Below are 17003 nucleotides of genomic sequence, written 5' to 3'. Positions count from 1 at the left end.
AAAGGAATAATTATAAATCTGTGTAGATGAACACACAATGTATAAAAATGTATGTTTTATGACAATAACAGTACAGAGGATGGGGAGGGGGAAGGAATGGACCTATACAGGAACAAAGTATGTCTACACTATTGAAATTAAGTTGGTATTAATCTGAATTGAATCTGAATTGTTATAAATAAATCACTATATTAATTGTAATCCTGGGACAACAACAAGAAAATAACTCAAAGAAATATAAAAAGAAACAAGAAGGAAATTAAAATGGTACACCAGAAAGTATCATTTGAACAAAAAAAGGCATCAGTAATACAGAAATAAAAAATCAAAGAGACATAAGATATATACAAAACAAATGACAAAATGGCAAACACAAATTCTATATTAACAATAATTATGTTAAATGTAACTGACTTGAACACTCCAATTAAAAGATGGACACTGGCTGGCTGGATTAAAAAAAAAAGCATAATCTAACCATATGTTGTCTAGAAGAGACACACTTTAGATTCAAAGACACAAATAGGCTAAAAGGAAAATCTTGGAAAAAGATATGCTACGGAAACAGAAACCAAAAGAAAGCTGGAGTGGTTATACTAGTATCAGATAAAAATACACTTTAAGACAAAAATTATTATCAGAGACCAAGATGGACATTTTACAATGATAAAAGATGAATACATCAAGAAGATATAAAATCATAAACATATATACACTTAACCTCAGAGCTCCAAAATGCATAAAGCAAAAACTGACAGAATTGAAAGGAGAAAGAGACAAGTCAACCATAGTAGTTGGAGACTTTAATACCCCACTTTCAATAACAGATATGACAACTAGATAGCGGATCAACAAGAAAATAGAAGATTTGAATAACACTATAAACCAATTAGGCCTAACAACTATCTATAGAACACTCTATCCAACAATAGCAGAATACACATTTTCTCAAAAGTACACATGAAACACTTCCCAGGATAGACAATATGTTAGCCATAAAACAAGTCTCAATAAATGTTAAAGGACTGAAATCATACAAACTGTATTTCTAACCACAATGGAATGAAATTAGATGTCAATAACAGAACAAAATGTGGGAATTAACAAATATATATAAATTAAACAACATACTCCTAAAGAAACAATGGGTCAAAGAAGAAATCACAAGAGAAATTAGAAAATACTTTGAGATGAATAAAAATGAAAACACACCATAAAAAACTTATGGGATACGGGGCGCCTGGGTGGCTAGTTGGTTAAGCCATCTGACTTCAGCTCAGGTCATAATCTCACAGTTTGTGAGTTTGAGCCCCATGTCAGGCTCTGTGCTGACAGCTCAGAGCCTGGAGCCTGCTTCAGATCCTGTGTCTCCCTTTCTCTCTGCACCCCTCCCTTCCTCGTGCTCGCACTCTCTCTGCCTTTCAAAAATGAATAAATGTTAAAAAAATAAAATAAAACAAAAAACTTATGGGATAGAAAGAAAGCAGTACTTAGAGGAAAATGTATAGCTATAAAAGGTCTCAAATCAATAACCTAAAATCCACCTTAAGAAATTAAAAAAAAGCAAACACAAAACAAAAAAAAAACAAAAAAGAACTAAAAAAAAGCAAAATAACTCAAAAGCAAGGAAAAGAAAGAAATAACAAACATGAGAGTAGAAATTAATGAAATAAAGAATAGAAAAACAATGGCAAAAACTCAACAAAAGTTTTTTTTGGAAAGATTAACAAAATTGACAAGCTTTTAGCAAGACTGACCAAGAAAAAAGGGAGAACTCAAATTGATGAAGTCAAGAATGAAAGTGAGGACATTACTACCAATCCTACAAAAATAAAAAGGATTATGAGGAAATACTATGAATAATTCTATGCCAACAAATTAAAAAAATTTTTTTTAACGTTTTTATTTATTTTTGAGACAGAGAGAGACAGAGCATGAAGGGGGGAGGGGCAGAGAGAGAAGGAGACACAGAATCGGAAGCAGGCTCCAGGCCCTGAGCCATCAGCCCAGAGCCCGACGCGGGGCTCGAACTCACAGACCATGAGATCGTGACCTGAGCTGAAGTCGGCCGCTTAACCGACTGCGCCACCCAGGCGCCCCACTATGCCAACAAATTAAACAACCTAGGTGAAATGGACAAATTCTTAGAAAGGCCTAAAGTATCGAAACTACCTTGGGAAGAAATACAGAATCTGAATAGACTGATAATAAATAAAGAGATTGAACGAGTTATCAAAGTCTTCTCACAACACAAACCCAGATGTCCATCAACTTGATGAATGGATAAAACAAAATGGATAACAGTATTATTCAACCACAAAAAGGAATGAAGAACTAATACATGCTATAACATTACAGTAAGTGGCAGAAGTCAGTCACTAAAGATCACATATTGTATAATTCCATTTTTATGAAATGTCCAAAATGGGGAAATCCATTTACAGAAAGTAGACTAGTGGCTGCCAAAGACTGGGGAGTAGGAGAAATTGGGGAGTGATTGCTAATGGGTACTGAGGTTTTTCTTGGGAGTGATGAAAATGTTCTGAAATTAGTGGTATGGTAGCACAACTTTGTATTCTAAAAACCACTGAATTATACACTTTTTAAAAAAGTAACAGTAGATGCCTTCAAAATTCTTCAAGATGATTATTTTCAATCCAGAATTTCATGTATGAACTTAAAACGGGGAAAATAGCAACTAAGGCTGTGTTGGGGAGGGGAGGTGCTCTACAAGAGCTAATTCCTAAGCTATCATAACAGAAAGCTAGTATTTGCTGTTGAAAATTTTTAAATTTCAGAAATAGCGATATCAGAATACTACTAAAAATACATCAATAAATCCCAGAAAAAATAACTAAAAGATTATCTCTGAGTAGTGGCCTACAAATGGCCAGGAACTAATATATTTGATTTTTATACTCTTTGCATTTATTACTTTAAAACAAAATTTAAAAGGATTATTTAAAAAAGAGCATATTCATACTCTAAGAAACTAAACTATCTAAAGAAGGCTCTCTGGGGTCAGAGAGCCTGACTTCATGTCCTGTTACATTTATTAGTTGGGTAATTAATTATGAGCTAATCACTGTGTCTTAGTTTCCTCACCTGTAAAATTGACAATAAAATTACCTGTGCTCCTATGTTAAAGAGCCGTTACGAGAATCAAATGAAATGATATAAAAGTAGATTGAAAAATGTTACTTAAAAATGAAAAGTTATATGCTATCTATGTAACACTGCGAACACTCAAATATTTTATCAAAGTAGGGGCGCCTGGGTGGCTCAGTCGGTTAAGCGTCCGACTTCAGTTCAGGTCATGATCTCGTGGTGTGTGGGTTCGAGCCCCGCATCGGGCTCTGTGCTGACAGCTCAGAGCCTGGAGCCTGTTTCAGATTCTGTGTCTCCCTCTTTCTCTGACCCTCCCCTGTTCATGCTCTCTCTCTCTCTCTCTCTCTGTCTTAAAAATAAATAAATGTTAAATTCTAAAAGAAAAAAATATATACTTTATCAAAGTAGATATTCATGATGACTGCTAAACTGTGTTTTCAGGATTTATTTTTACTTGCATCATCTGGATTACAGACCAGAATAGAAAGAGACTCAAGGGATAATTCCATAATCTGCCAGATAAATGAAGCAACGTGCTTATTAGCTATTAGAGATAAGATCTCTTTCTAAGAATAAATTACGTCTTCAAGAAATTATGTGCATGCCTGTACATCAACGAAACAAACAAAACAATGCCAGGGAGCATTTACCTTCACAGTCAAATCCTCGTTACCCAGTGTGACGTGGACTTGAACAGGAGGGTAAACACCTTTGTCAGCATGGTGCTCCATAGTCGCTCGCATCGCGTTCTGAAATACATTAGGGTTCCGTTCAAAACACAACTTTAAAAAAGAAGAAACTAATTCTGATTTTCAAACACATAGGCACCATTTGAAATTAAAAAATTTTTAGTTTGCTGGAAATATGCCAAAGTATAATTCTTATAATTATATTTAAAGAATTACTTCAAAAAATTATTGTCCATTTTGGACGACTGGTGAGATACTTTGACTTAAAGATTTCAACCAAATCCAGGTTGCATATTTTCCAAAACCAGGCATCTCAACACTTAAATAGTTTACATTAAAGCTGAAAATTCTATCCAAATATTTTTATAGTTTAGTAGATAATAACTTATTTTTTGAAAAGAGTTTTGTCTCTATTTTTAGGAATCATTTTAATTGCCATAAATTAAGGAAAAAATTTTTTCATATAGTATTCACAGCAATGGTTTTATGATGTAGAAACTAATCCAATTCATCACTAGTTTGATTTACATTGTAAATATCTCTAGTTTTGATCAGTTCCTAAAGGATACACAGTACACAATGCCAATATATTATGAGCGCTAAAAGATAACATGACATGTAGCAATGGAGGAGAAATTGGTAAAACTAGATACAGTTAAAAAGGCAAAAGATGGGACTGAATTTAAAAAATTTTTAAGCTAAATTTTTTAAAAACACTCCTAAAAATTCAGAGTGTGTGGCCCTGACATACACATCAGGATTGAGTATCCCTGGGGATGCTATAATCTCTACCAAAGGCTACTTAAGATTATTGACATTATTATTGACATTATATAAAATCTGTTTTATAATATGGTAATTTATTTTATTAAGCATCATGGGGAATAAGACCTTTATGTAACTGAAATCTTAAGGAAAAAAATTAATCTTAATCCTTGAAGTGCCAATTGCTTATTTATTTTCCCACTTTGAGAAAGATTTTTGTAAGGTATTAGATATGTTCTTGATGTCCTAGAACAAAAGAGCATTCTTGAACTCCTGCTGTTCTATGATATTGTTAGATTTTCTGTGTTTCAGTGTATTTTTCTTTTTCATGGTCAGGCTGAAAGCCACCTCTTCTAGCAGTTTGCTGCTGGCTGAAGACATGTTAACTAAAGTCAGAGAGACTGTCAGCTTGATTTAGGGCAGTCATTTTTAGCCACAGGGACCTGTACCACTTCTCCTCACTCACTTTTCTATCCATTAGCAAGTTGCCATTGGTGCGTTATTTGGGAAAAGAGTACTCTCAACATTACTAGACTCATTTTATTTAGCTTTTGAAATTTGTTGTAAGGAGCAAATATGATAGCAGGAGCCCTGTAAGTCAATATAAATGACTTTTTCAAAGAAAAAAAAAACATATAATAGTGGGACTCTGGTTTTTTAAGGGTGGAAAATTGAAAATTACTCTTCTAAATATTCCATTTTTAAAAAATATTAATATAGCTTATTGAGCACCTATAATGAGTTGTCATTGTACTGGACATTTAGTATGCTATTCCCAATCATCATAACCTGGGTAGTATTATCCTCATTTTACAGAAGAGGAAACTAAGGCTCAAAAAGGTTGACGGATTTTCCCATGGTCACATATGTATCAAGAACTGGAATTCAAGCCCAGGTCTTTCTGACTTCCCAGTATGAGCTGACTGCTACACTGAGATGTCCATCAGTGTTGACAAAAGGCTGATCTCCAGCAACGTGACGTGACACTGAGCATGAAATGACATCTTTTAATGAAACTGAGGAAAACCTGGTAGAGTACTTAATTTTCAGAGCAGATCCCTAACCTCAGAAAAGGACTGATAAAGGTTATGTAATACTATTTTACAAACCTTGAAAAGTTCAAACACCATGTGATAGAGATGGGATGGTACATAAACCACTTGTATTGGCTGTCCTGGTGATTTTGCTACAGAGCAGAAGAGAAAAATATAAAAGTACAGAGAGATGTGCTTAAAGCATTTTAAAGTATATATTGTGTAGTGATGAAAAGAAAACATTTACTATGGAGGACACTATTATTTGGGAGAGAACTGTCACCCCAGTTCTTCAGTATATTAGTGTTTGACCCCACATTCACATATGACAGTGACAACATGAGTTTGCAGTCATTCTTGCGACCCTGAATGACAATCTAGCCAACCCAGCTTCCTATTTCCTCTATGATGGTGAGTCTTTTTAAAGGACACTCAGCCTTTAGGCCAGAATTTTACTTTCCAAAGCAAGAATTTTTTCAATGTAATTTATTGTCAAATTGGCTAACATACAGTGTGTAAGGTGTGCTCTTGGTTTTGGGGATAGATTCCCGGGGTTCATCACTTACATACAACACCCAGTGCTCATCCTAACAAGTGCCCTCCTCAATTCACATCACCCATTTTCCCTTCTCCCCCACCCCCCATTGGAAGGCAAACTATAAGAGACTCTTAAATACAGAGTACCAAAACAAGTATTAAAGTCTGTAAGTTCCATGGTCCAACTCACATAAATATAAAAAAAAATACTTTTTTTTAAAAAGTCATTTTTTGAATGTTTCTCCCATGTGGAATGTTTTCTGTTTTATTTCAGGCATTTCTATGTATATAGATTTGAATTAAAAAAAAAATTAAGCTAGCATCAATTTATCAAGGGATACGAATTCTACATTCAAACATTTTATTAAATTTAGAAGGCCAGTTGGGGATGTGGTGAGGGGGGCAGGCTGTATGTAAAACAGAACTTAAAGTAGAGCAAAGCAATAAGCCTCACCCTACCTTAGAATTCCAACTGACCCAATAAATTGGACTCTCCTCTGAATAAACCACCCCACGGAAACATGGATGGGACACCTAGAACATGCTCACAGCAGTTCAGGTGTAAATATCATCTCTGCATTGTGATTCTCATTTACTGAATGGTATTGTTATGAAACAAAAGTTAATATGGCTTTAGAAAAACACCAAGCAGTTCTATTTTCAATTGAGTAACTTCTTTATTTCTCTCCCACTAGAAGTTCCAGAATACAGTTTAGAAAAACCCTACTTAATTTTATTCTTCTTAAAGGGTCATCTTCACTTAGTAACTGTTTTTCCCTCTACAAAACTACACTACCCCTCAGAAACACAGAGAAACTTATCAATCTCCTTCCAAGATATCTGAAATTGTTTTGTCCAAAAGGCACACTACTAGTCAGGGTGAAAAGACCATCAGAGATTAACAGATTCTCAAACAGATCAGCATCTTTCTTTCCTCTTTACACCCCCAGTCTTTTTACTTCCTCAATAATAAAAATGATTTACCACTCAGTAAGTGGAATTCTTAAATTCTTCAATTCTACAGTATTGAAATGCATATAAAAGTCAAATATAATTTTCTTGGCATCATTTTTTTCTAACCAAACTAACCAAAAAGAAAACCCACAAAAATAAGGAAAGAATCAACATTATCAATTGAACATAAACAAAACGAGGAAGAAGCCAAAATGCTTTTCAGACAGAATCCAACTAATTACAGACATACACGCATACATGCACATGAGCACACGCACGCGCGCACACACACACACATATTTTTAACATGATTGTTCTCCCTCGGCTTTCATATTCAATGAAAGAGTTTATGAAAAGTCCTTTTATATTAAAACAAATCTAAATTCTTCTTATCATCCCTTCGCAGAAAATCACAACACTAATCATTCAGAAAAAGATATCATCAGGCTTACCATTTAGTTCTTCAAGTTCTAGTTCAGGAGAATTAATATAATACAAATCACATAGACGCCTAGCATTTTCATAGCCATCTAGTGTAAATCAAAACAAAAAAAAAGCATTAAATAAATGTATTTCTATATCATGCATTAAGATGGCAATACTATTGATAAACGAAATTTTAAAACCATTTATGGAAGAAAATATAATTTAACAGTCTTAGTTTGGAGAAGGTATGACATGATAAAACCTAACAGCCATAAAGGAAAAATGACAGATATGATTATAAGAAAATAAAAACATTCATAAAGAAAAAGACACTGTGAACAAAGTAAAAACAGCAGGGTGAAGAAAATATTTACAATACACATAACATATAGAGTTGGTAAAAGTTTAGGAATTCATTGTTTGATACCTTTTAGGAGGTATCAAAATTTTATATGCATTTTAGCTTTAAAAAAATTTTTTTTAAGTTTATTTATTTTGAGGGAGGAGAGAGAGGGAGAGAGAATCCCAAGCAGGTTCTGCACCATTAGTGCAAAGCCCAAAATGGGGCTCAATCTCATGAACCGTGAGATCACGACCTGAGCCAAAATCAAGAGCCAGACGTTTAACTGACTGAGCCACCCAGGTGCCCCTAAATGCATTTTAAATGTCTTAAATTCTAAGAATCTTGCCTTCTAAAGTACTAGTAAAGTCAGCACATGTCTAAAGATGTTCACTTCAGTATTACTGGTTAAAAAAAAATTAAAACCTAAATATGCATCAATAGAAGGATGGATTAATACATTCTGAAATACCCATTAAGCCACTCAAAAACCTAAGGTATTTCCATATGTACTGAATGTGGTGTGATGGCTCTAAGCTTATAGAAAAATATACATACAGCATCCGTTTTCCCAAAGCAAACAATGTAAGAACAACAATGACATATATACATATATGAGTATATGTGGTATAAACAGAAAAAAGTGTGGAAAAATGCAAACCAAACTATCACAGACTATGGCTCCTAGTACAGGGAATTAGAAAGCAGGGGGAGGTGGAGCTTGAATCTTTTTGAAGTGAAACAGGTGCCCTCACAGTATCACCATACTTTGCCTAACAAAGAATTGGATCAACAAAATATTCATCCTATACATAATGTACAATTAACATCATAAAATTATTCTCAAATCCTTGCATTTGTTCCTAATGTTTTATCTCAAGATACAAGTAATTGTTTTATTGGCATGAATTAACACTCAATAATTTTGATTTTTGCATCCTTCATGAAAGGAGAAATGTAAGCATTTACCTTTAATAACTTCAACTACATTGCAGTTTGGATTTATGCTTCCAATGTGTTTTCGATGAGACGGGCTTCCTTTGCCTTTTCCACCAAACAATAAAGCTATCAAACAAACAAACAAAATAAGCTAAACCCTCTAATGCCCTTTTCCTGATTTGAATACTGTGTCTCTGAATGGTGCCAAACAGTAGAACAGACACTTTTTTTAAACGTAGTATTTTACATTCAATGAGAATACCTCCTTTGCATGACAGTCTATTTACTTAATACACACAAAAAAGCAAAATTAAATGCTTATTAAAGGGAAGTTTTCTAAATAAACTTAAAATATACCAACACATTCATTTCATTTTGCTTCTTCTCCTGACTTCTAGATACTTACAGTGCTGATTGAGTAGCATTCTAATTGAAATGCGACTCATGTAGAAGCGATCCAAAAAGTACTGAACATTCTGGCTGGTGACGGGATCCACCCCGAAGCTCTCCTTGTATTCAATCACTCCCTGGGCCATCGTAGGAATAACATCATTGTGTCGGTTCCTGATCCGAATCACAGTATCTGTAAAGCTAAACAAACCTGTCCGTCAAAACAGCCAAATATTTTGACAAGTGAATTTAATACTAAAATCTACGTTTAACCAACCTTTTCTAGGCAAGAAATCCCTACTTGAGTAAAAAAGCATCAGTGCATGTTTTCTTCTGCTTATTTAACTGTATTTCAGATCATCGATATATAGAATATAGAATATAAAGACCTCCAAAATAAAACTTTTGAAGCTTAATTATTTTCTTGGAACTCCTAAAAGTAAGGCTGCCACAAAACACAATCCTAAAAATGTTAAGGGTCTGCTTTAACCATCATCAACTAAGATCGTTTGAGCATTCCCTACGAGGACAGTATTCCACGGACGTTCAGCATAAGAGAAGACAGAGAGTGCTTGCTTCTAGTGAACACAGCTCTGTGAGGAATGAAGATGAATAAGCCAATAAAGCCTGTCTGTTTTGGAACTATTCCCTATGGTTCCAAGAGAGAAAGAACTACTGAGAACAGAGAAGTAAAAGGAATTTTAATGTCGCTGATCCTAGAAGTTTAAAAATGGGAGAGAAAGAGTCAACTGTTGTGTTAAAAGAAAAATTTTCAAGTCATCCAGCCTTCCCACTTCTGTCATTTAGAAGGCATTTATTGCATGGTTAATTTAAAGATCTAGATAAAAGAGCAAAGAAGTCTTAATTATGAAATAAAATCCATCTTGTAACATACCCATCAGAATTTACACTTCTGAATGAGTGCTTTCCCATTCAGAGTCATCATCTTGAGTACTATCAACTTATTCCAGTGATGCTCTCATCGTTCAAAATATTTTTGGAATTCCTAGTTTGTAATCTGCTTCAAAACCAAACTGTTAATCCAAAATACAAACAACAAAACTCCTCAAAAACAACAAACACTCATCATTCCTCATCACCCCTTTATTTCACCTCTCTCTCTTTTAAAACCCAAGACAGGATTATTCTGCTTGATTGCTCACCTTATTTTTTAGATTCAGCTCTGACTAGCTATTTTCAGAAGGTTCTATAGCGTACATTTATTTTTAAGTGCAAGTGCTTAGGTTCAAATCCTGATCCCATCACACTAGTTGGCTATGTAATTTTTTTTTTTATTTTTTTTTTCAACGTTTATTTATTTTTGGGACAGAGAGAGACAGAGCATGAACGGGGGAGGGGCAGAGAGAGAGGGAGACACAGAATCGGAAACAGGCTCCAGGCTCTGAGCCATCAGCCCAGAGCCCGACGCGGGGCTCGAACTCACGGACCGCGAGATCGTGACCTGGCTGAAGTCGGACGCTTAACCGACTGCGCCACCCAGGCGCCCCTTGGCTATGTAATTTTAATGCTACCTTAAGTTACTTAACCTCTTTGTGCACAGATAGCATTAACTCAAGAGCACTGTTTTAAAGATTAAATATACAGTGTGCTTCATACCTAGGTAGAGAGTAAATCCTTGATGTTATTTTCAGACCCAATTATGTTTAAAAGGTGAAATGTTGCCATCATGTTTAAAGACAGTTAAAAAAAAAATGTGCAATAGACTCTGGGGACAACAAAAGAGGTGGGCTTTAAGTTCTGAGCAACATTCATCGGAATAAGCAGATAACTGCCTGAGGGGACTACCTGGGTTTATCAATTCTGGTACACTGGTTATTACATTTGTCATTACTTTCATCATCTTACAGAGGTCAGAAAGTGAGACCACAGAGGTGTGTTTGTAGGCCTTCGGTGTTAAAACAACTTTTTAAAATTAGTTGCAATCTTCAAAATTGGGGGAGATTTTACACTAAAAATCTAAAGTTACTGCTTTTAACACACAAAAAAATCAGACAATCTGAATAATGTCTCTGCATTGGTAATGACTGGCTGGAGCTGAATGTTCACCTGAGCTCTCCAGATAAAGAGTCCTCTCACCAGTCCCCTATCATCCAAATGGCACCAAGGCCATTTCTGGATTTTCCCTAATCATCAGACTTGAACTGTCTTTTCTTATATTCACTGTTTTACAATATTTGTCTTACTTGTATGAGCTGCTATAGACACATGTACTACTGTATGTTCTCGAGTGGTGAGAAACTAAAAGTTAATTTCCCTAAAATGACCCAATAGCAAGTTTAAGTTCAATACATTTATATTTTTTACATGATGTTTAAGAGCGTCTGACTTCAGCTCAGGTCATGATCTCACTGTCCGTGAGTTTGAGCCCCGGGTTGGGCTCTGTGCTGACAGCTCAGAGCCGGGAGCCTGCTTTGGATTCTGTGTCTCCCTCTCTCTCTCTCTGCCCCTCCCCAGCTCATGTTCTCTCTCACTCTCAAAAATGAATAAATGTTAAAAAAAAAATTTTTTTTAAATTGTGTTCCGAATAGGGTCAAAATCATGTACTTACTCATAAATAGTTTTAGCATCTTCAGCACTTTTGTCTTTAAATTCAAGAAGCTCCTGAAGACTCTGAATATACCTAAAATGCAAACCAGTAGGGTAAATTTGTTTTTTCACAATTTGAAATTTCAATATTATGAAAATACTCAAAAGGTATTTTTACCCATCTCTTAATTTTTAATTTAGAATAGTGCTATGAATTATGGTTGAAGTAGGATTTTTATACCCATCCACCTTTGAGCAAAGTGCCTGGCATAAAGTAATAGAAGGTGCACATTTTCTCCTAAGAACATAGGTTACATTTTAGAGTTTTAAGATTTCCTACTTCTTTTATTCTTAAGTTCTATACTCTAAAATAGCTTTTCAATTTCTTAAATTTACCACTATACAGTAGAAATGCTGATTGTCATGAGAATCGCATCTGTTACCAGTGACTATGTGATCTGAGGGAAATGACTTAATTTGTCTTAGTCTCAACGAAATGTGGAGGAACACCTACCTCAGTCTATGAGTCTAGCTTAAAACCTGTGTTTTAAAACCCTACAGACCTTCTTAGGGCTTTGGTGCTTTACAAAATTTTTAATTAGTTGCAATCTTTCAAAATTGGGAGATTCTACATTAAAAATCTAGACTTGTGGCTTTTCTTTAAACAAACAAAAGCCAGATGATGTGGATGGTACTTCCGCAGTGGCAATGACCAGCTGGAGCTGAAGGTGGCTGTCTGTCCTTCAGAAGCATGCACTCTCCAGGTTAATAGTTTGTGTACCATCAACAAGTATTTGTTAAAAGCCTATAACTTACCACATAGTTCTTTTAAACAGAGCTGAACAAAAACAAAAGTCATACAAATGTAGGTTTTTAATTTATCTAACAATTCAAGGTAGCAAATCACCCGTTAAGGAAGGAACAAAATGAGGAAAAGCCAAATGACTTTGTCAAGGTCATGCGGCCAAGCATAATGGCAGTACAGGGCCGGAGCTGAAAACACCTCACTGCTATTCAATGACTTTCAATTATATAGGCTCTGCTTTGGCTGGTCTGTGGGCACTGTTATCTACAACTGTCTTTAGTAGGCATCCAGGGGCAATGAAAGTGTTTGAAAAATCTGTAAATCCATATGTTGATTTGGAAAGCTGTTCTTGACAAGCAGTGTGTGCCTCTCTTCAGTCCAAAGCATTCCAAAGTCAAGTGATTCTGACGTTTGCTTTACCCCTTACTTTTCTCTTCCCTGGCAAGAAAAACTACGCTCTTAATTCAAGAGACGGTTGAGCACTGACAACATGTTAGGCACAGAACAGATTTCAAGATGCAGCATATTCTATTTTCAGTGAAGAATTTTAAAAAACAGAAATAAGCTTCCGTAGAAAATTATATGTTCTCCTTTAGATTCCATCAGAGTTCCTAAACAAATGCCTCTTCTTTAAACCACACTCATAATTGTTCCATACTTGAACCAGATAGCATCTCATTATCACATATTATAGCAGTCATACTTCTTTTGCTTGTTTTTTAAAGTTGAAGTTAGATCAGCTTCTCCTACAAACTATAATGGCTACAAAAAAGTGCTAAGATCTCCATGAATCAGAACTGGGAAAAATCTTGCAGCTAATTTTTATTTTCCATTTAAGACTGAACTCTGGCAAATTCTTTTGTTTGAAATGTATAGTGCTTAAAAGAATTACACTTTTAAATTAATAACATTAACAAGAAAGGCCGTATTTATTTATTTTTTAATTTAAATCCAAGTTAGTTAACATACAGTGTAATAATGGTGTCAGGAGTAGAATTCAGTGATTCATCACTTACATATAACACCCAGTGCTCATCCCAACAAGTGCCCTCCTTAATGTCCCTCATCCATTTAGCCCATTCCCCCCCCCACCCAGCAGCAACCCCCAGTTTGTTCCCCATATTTAAGACTCTCTTATGGTTTGCCTCCCTCTCTGTTTTTATCTTATTTTTCAAGAAAGGCTGTATTTAAATGGCCACGTATATGTTCATACCCTTAATACCTCTACTGTCATATTTTGGAAGACAGCAGAGTTTCTTATATGATTCCACTACTTTGTAATTACTTTAAAATGGGAGAATAAAGATTTTAACTTTTGTGTTTGACAAAGATATACTACAGTAAAATAAATTCAGTTTATTCAAAAATATATACACACTTTAATACATTTTATCATTCTGACTAGAGCATGGTATAGTAGAAAGAAACAAATCTGGGCTTGAATCCTACCTCCACTATGAATGGTACCACCTTTGGCAAAAGGCCAGTAGGTGCTTCAATTTCCTCATCTGTAAATGATGATAATAATGCCTAATGGGCAGAGTTGTCAAAGGGATTAAAGGTAATGCCTATAAATCCCTAGCCATCAACAAATGGTAGACATATATTTTTTGTAGATATTTTTTATTATAACATAACATCCCTACAGATTTAATATCAGAAATCTTAAATTTAGTGTGTGTATTTCTGTGCAGTTCTGATTGGCTGTTTGTTTGTTTTCTCAAAGTCAAGGAGTGGTAGAGTCCAGGATTCAGGGGACAAGCCCAGACACACCCAAAAAGAGGTGGAGGAATGCTCTTACTACCGTAAGAATCCACTGAAGAGTAAAAGAGTATTTGCTTTCACCTTGAGTAAAGTCCGTAAGTCCATTGAAATTGCAAACACAAGATGGGAATCTTACCAGCTTTGTACTAACTGAACTGATGGAGTCCTGAGAAGATTATCTGGAAGTAGACTTATTTCCTTCATTATATTTGCCAATCTAACAGGCAGCTCTTGCCGCAGAAACATAAATGAGGTCTTTTCACAAGCATTCATAGATCCTAAAATGAAACAAGGTGGGAACAGCAGTAAGTAGAGCCCATAAGGCAGTAGAAGCCAAGAGGCAGGGAGAAACGCAGAGGGAGTTACTTGGCAACGTCAGAGTGGTAGTAGCATCACCTTCATGACAGGGAATGAGGACGAAAGGGATGAGATAACCCAGTCAGCAGGGTTGTGAGGCATCCTAAATGACCTAAGTCGTGACATTCCAATCGCTTTGTAGAGCAGTGAAGATACTCTCCCCTCTCCATCACTTGCATCCTTCCTGTGATTTTCTTAGCACCAAGGTAACCTGAGCAAGTCTGAACAAAGTGCAGAGTCTAATTAACAGCAGGACCTGCCAAAGCCTATTAACTGGATGCTATTATTTAGAAAATCTGTTTCCTAACTCCAGGTTTGTAAGAAATGAATACCTGTCCAATATAAACAGAGAAATTTGGTCATGTGCGTGGGAACCTCGATAAGCAAAGAGCTGATGTACAGGAGGGATTTCAGGCAACAGAAAGCAAAAAATACCAATACCTGTTCAGCAGCCATCTTCAAGCTCCCCCTCCCCTCACCCCCACCCCCAGGTCTTATTCAATAGTCTGATTCCTGGTAAGCATCCTACTCTTCCTCCACTCCTATACCAAGCTACTAAGCAGAACAGTTGTAGAATGTCCTTTGACAAGCAGTTCTATTGAAAGTTAAACTAAAAAATCATGTTATTTCAGCAATGCATTCTGAACTCACGAATGTCATCTTGCTGTTTTAGAAAGGCAGCCTTAGCCAAAACTAGATTGTTCCTAGCAGTAATTACCGAATTAAAGGAAAACACTTTCTTGTGAAAGTTTAATGGCATACTGTGAACAAGGCCAAATTCACCCCTTAATCACACTACAGTCATTTTAAAGTAACAACAAAGAAAACCGAGGGCTTTGCGCCAAAAAGAGTTCGCCTCTGTACACCACAATTTTAAGATAAAGCTGTCAGCTAAGCTGATATCTTTTGAGCCCACCAGAGATCCATTACTGACTTAACAGTACTCACCATGCAGAAGATAACTTTTTCTACTGACATGTTATGACTTTATTCGAGTTTATTAGTTTTCCCTTTCCCCTCCACGCCTCCGTATGAGAAGTCAAAGTTATAAGTCTAACTTTGCAATTTCTCTGCAATCTGTTGCATCCTTTCTAGAGAAAACCAGGAAGGACCCACCGGAAGACGAGGAAAGTGGACAGTCGCCTCTACAGGGTGAAATGTGGCAATCCCCACGTCTAGTCTAGTGCTCACGCACTTTACGTGTGCTCAACACTTACTTGCTGATGATGAAATGAATGTGCTGTTGGTGGAAACACTATTAAGCAAGTGGCAAGGAAAACATTCTATGAAACAATTGGGCCAGTTATAACCTGCTTCCCCTATCATCGCGCCAATTTTATGGAATCATCGTCTACAAAACTGAGCATTTATCATCACTGTGCAGAATCCGAACACGACTCCCGGGAGTGTGCAGCACACTTGCCTCCAGCCGGAGCTCTACTCTTCGGAAGGCGCCTGGCAGAGAGCGCGGCTCTGCACGTGCGCTGAAAGGCGGGAGGTCATTCCGCCCGCGGCCCTCCAGGTTTGTTTTTCAACAATACACAATAAAAAGGCACACGCCCCCGGTTATTTATCCCGCCCGCCAGCGCGTGCACCTGAGCTTGGGGATCTGTCCGCAAGGGAGGAAGGAAACACCTACAGCGTTGGGGGAGGAGACGTTAAGAAGGAGGGGTGCGCCAGAGGTGAGAGGGGGCCAGCGAGGGCCGGGCCCGTCCCGGGTCAGGGGCCGCATTTCCCCGAGCAGGGCCGCGCACAAAGGCCCTAGGCCCGGGCCGCACTCACCGAAGTCCAGGAACTGCTTCATAGAGAGCGGGGACGGCGAGAAGCGCGCGTAGAAGTCCACCTGGCCCGGAACGCCGCTTTCAGGCGCCGGCCCGGAGGCCGAGTCCGAGGTGAAGCTGCGGCTGGCGCCGGGGCTGGCCGCGCGCAGCCCGGAGCCCGGGCCGGCCGAGGCGGCTCCGCAAAGCAGCCGCGCTAGCCTCATGCCGAGCCCCGCCGGAGGAGCAGGAGCTGGGGTAGCCAGGTCGCCGCTCAGCGCCTCGGCCGGGCGGTACGTGAGGGACGTGGCGACCCTCGGGGGCGGGGAGCGGCTGTCACCGCCGCGGCCACCGCCCCCCTCGCCGGAGCCCGGCCCCCTGCGCCGCGGGGCGGGACCCAGAGAGGGAGGCGGGGAGAGAGGCGGGAGCGGGAGTGGGGTCCGCCCCCGTGCTAAAGTCCAGCCTCCGTGCGCCGGGGCGGTGCCGGCGAGCGGTGGGGCGGGGAGGGCGTGCGCAGGTCTGCCGGCGGGAAGCCGTGGGTGCGGGAGGAGCCTAGGCTTCTTCAGTCCCCGGCCCGCCCTGCAGCGAGGA

General features: G+C 37.8%; 1 protein-coding gene across 2 annotated transcripts in view; it reads right to left on the bottom strand.

Moving 5' to 3' along the window:
* The window catches only part of PDK1 (pyruvate dehydrogenase kinase 1), a 33093-nt gene extending 16454 nt beyond the window's left edge, over positions 1–16639 (bottom strand). For both annotated transcript variants that reach the window (XM_025934147.2, XM_086718908.1), the window contains exons 1-8: positions 16438–16639; positions 14435–14576; positions 11752–11823; positions 9199–9383; positions 8823–8918; positions 7540–7617; positions 5672–5748; positions 3759–3857 (exon numbers count right to left, since the gene is read on the bottom strand). In XM_025934147.2, coding sequence (XP_025789932.1) covers positions 3759–3857; positions 5672–5748; positions 7540–7617; positions 8823–8918; positions 9199–9383; positions 11752–11823; positions 14435–14576; positions 16438–16639 — 951 coding nt within the window. The remainder of the gene's footprint in view (positions 1–3758; positions 3858–5671; positions 5749–7539; positions 7618–8822; positions 8919–9198; positions 9384–11751; positions 11824–14434; positions 14577–16437) is intronic.
* Between the last annotated feature and the right edge of the window lie 364 nt (positions 16640–17003).

The sequence above is a fragment of the Puma concolor genome, chromosome C1, assembly GCF_028749965.1.
Source record: "Puma concolor isolate L17-30 chromosome C1, mPumCon1.1.hap2, whole genome shotgun sequence".
NCBI lineage: Eukaryota > Metazoa > Chordata > Mammalia > Carnivora > Felidae > Puma > Puma concolor.
This window is presented reverse-complemented; position numbering and strand designations above follow the sequence as displayed.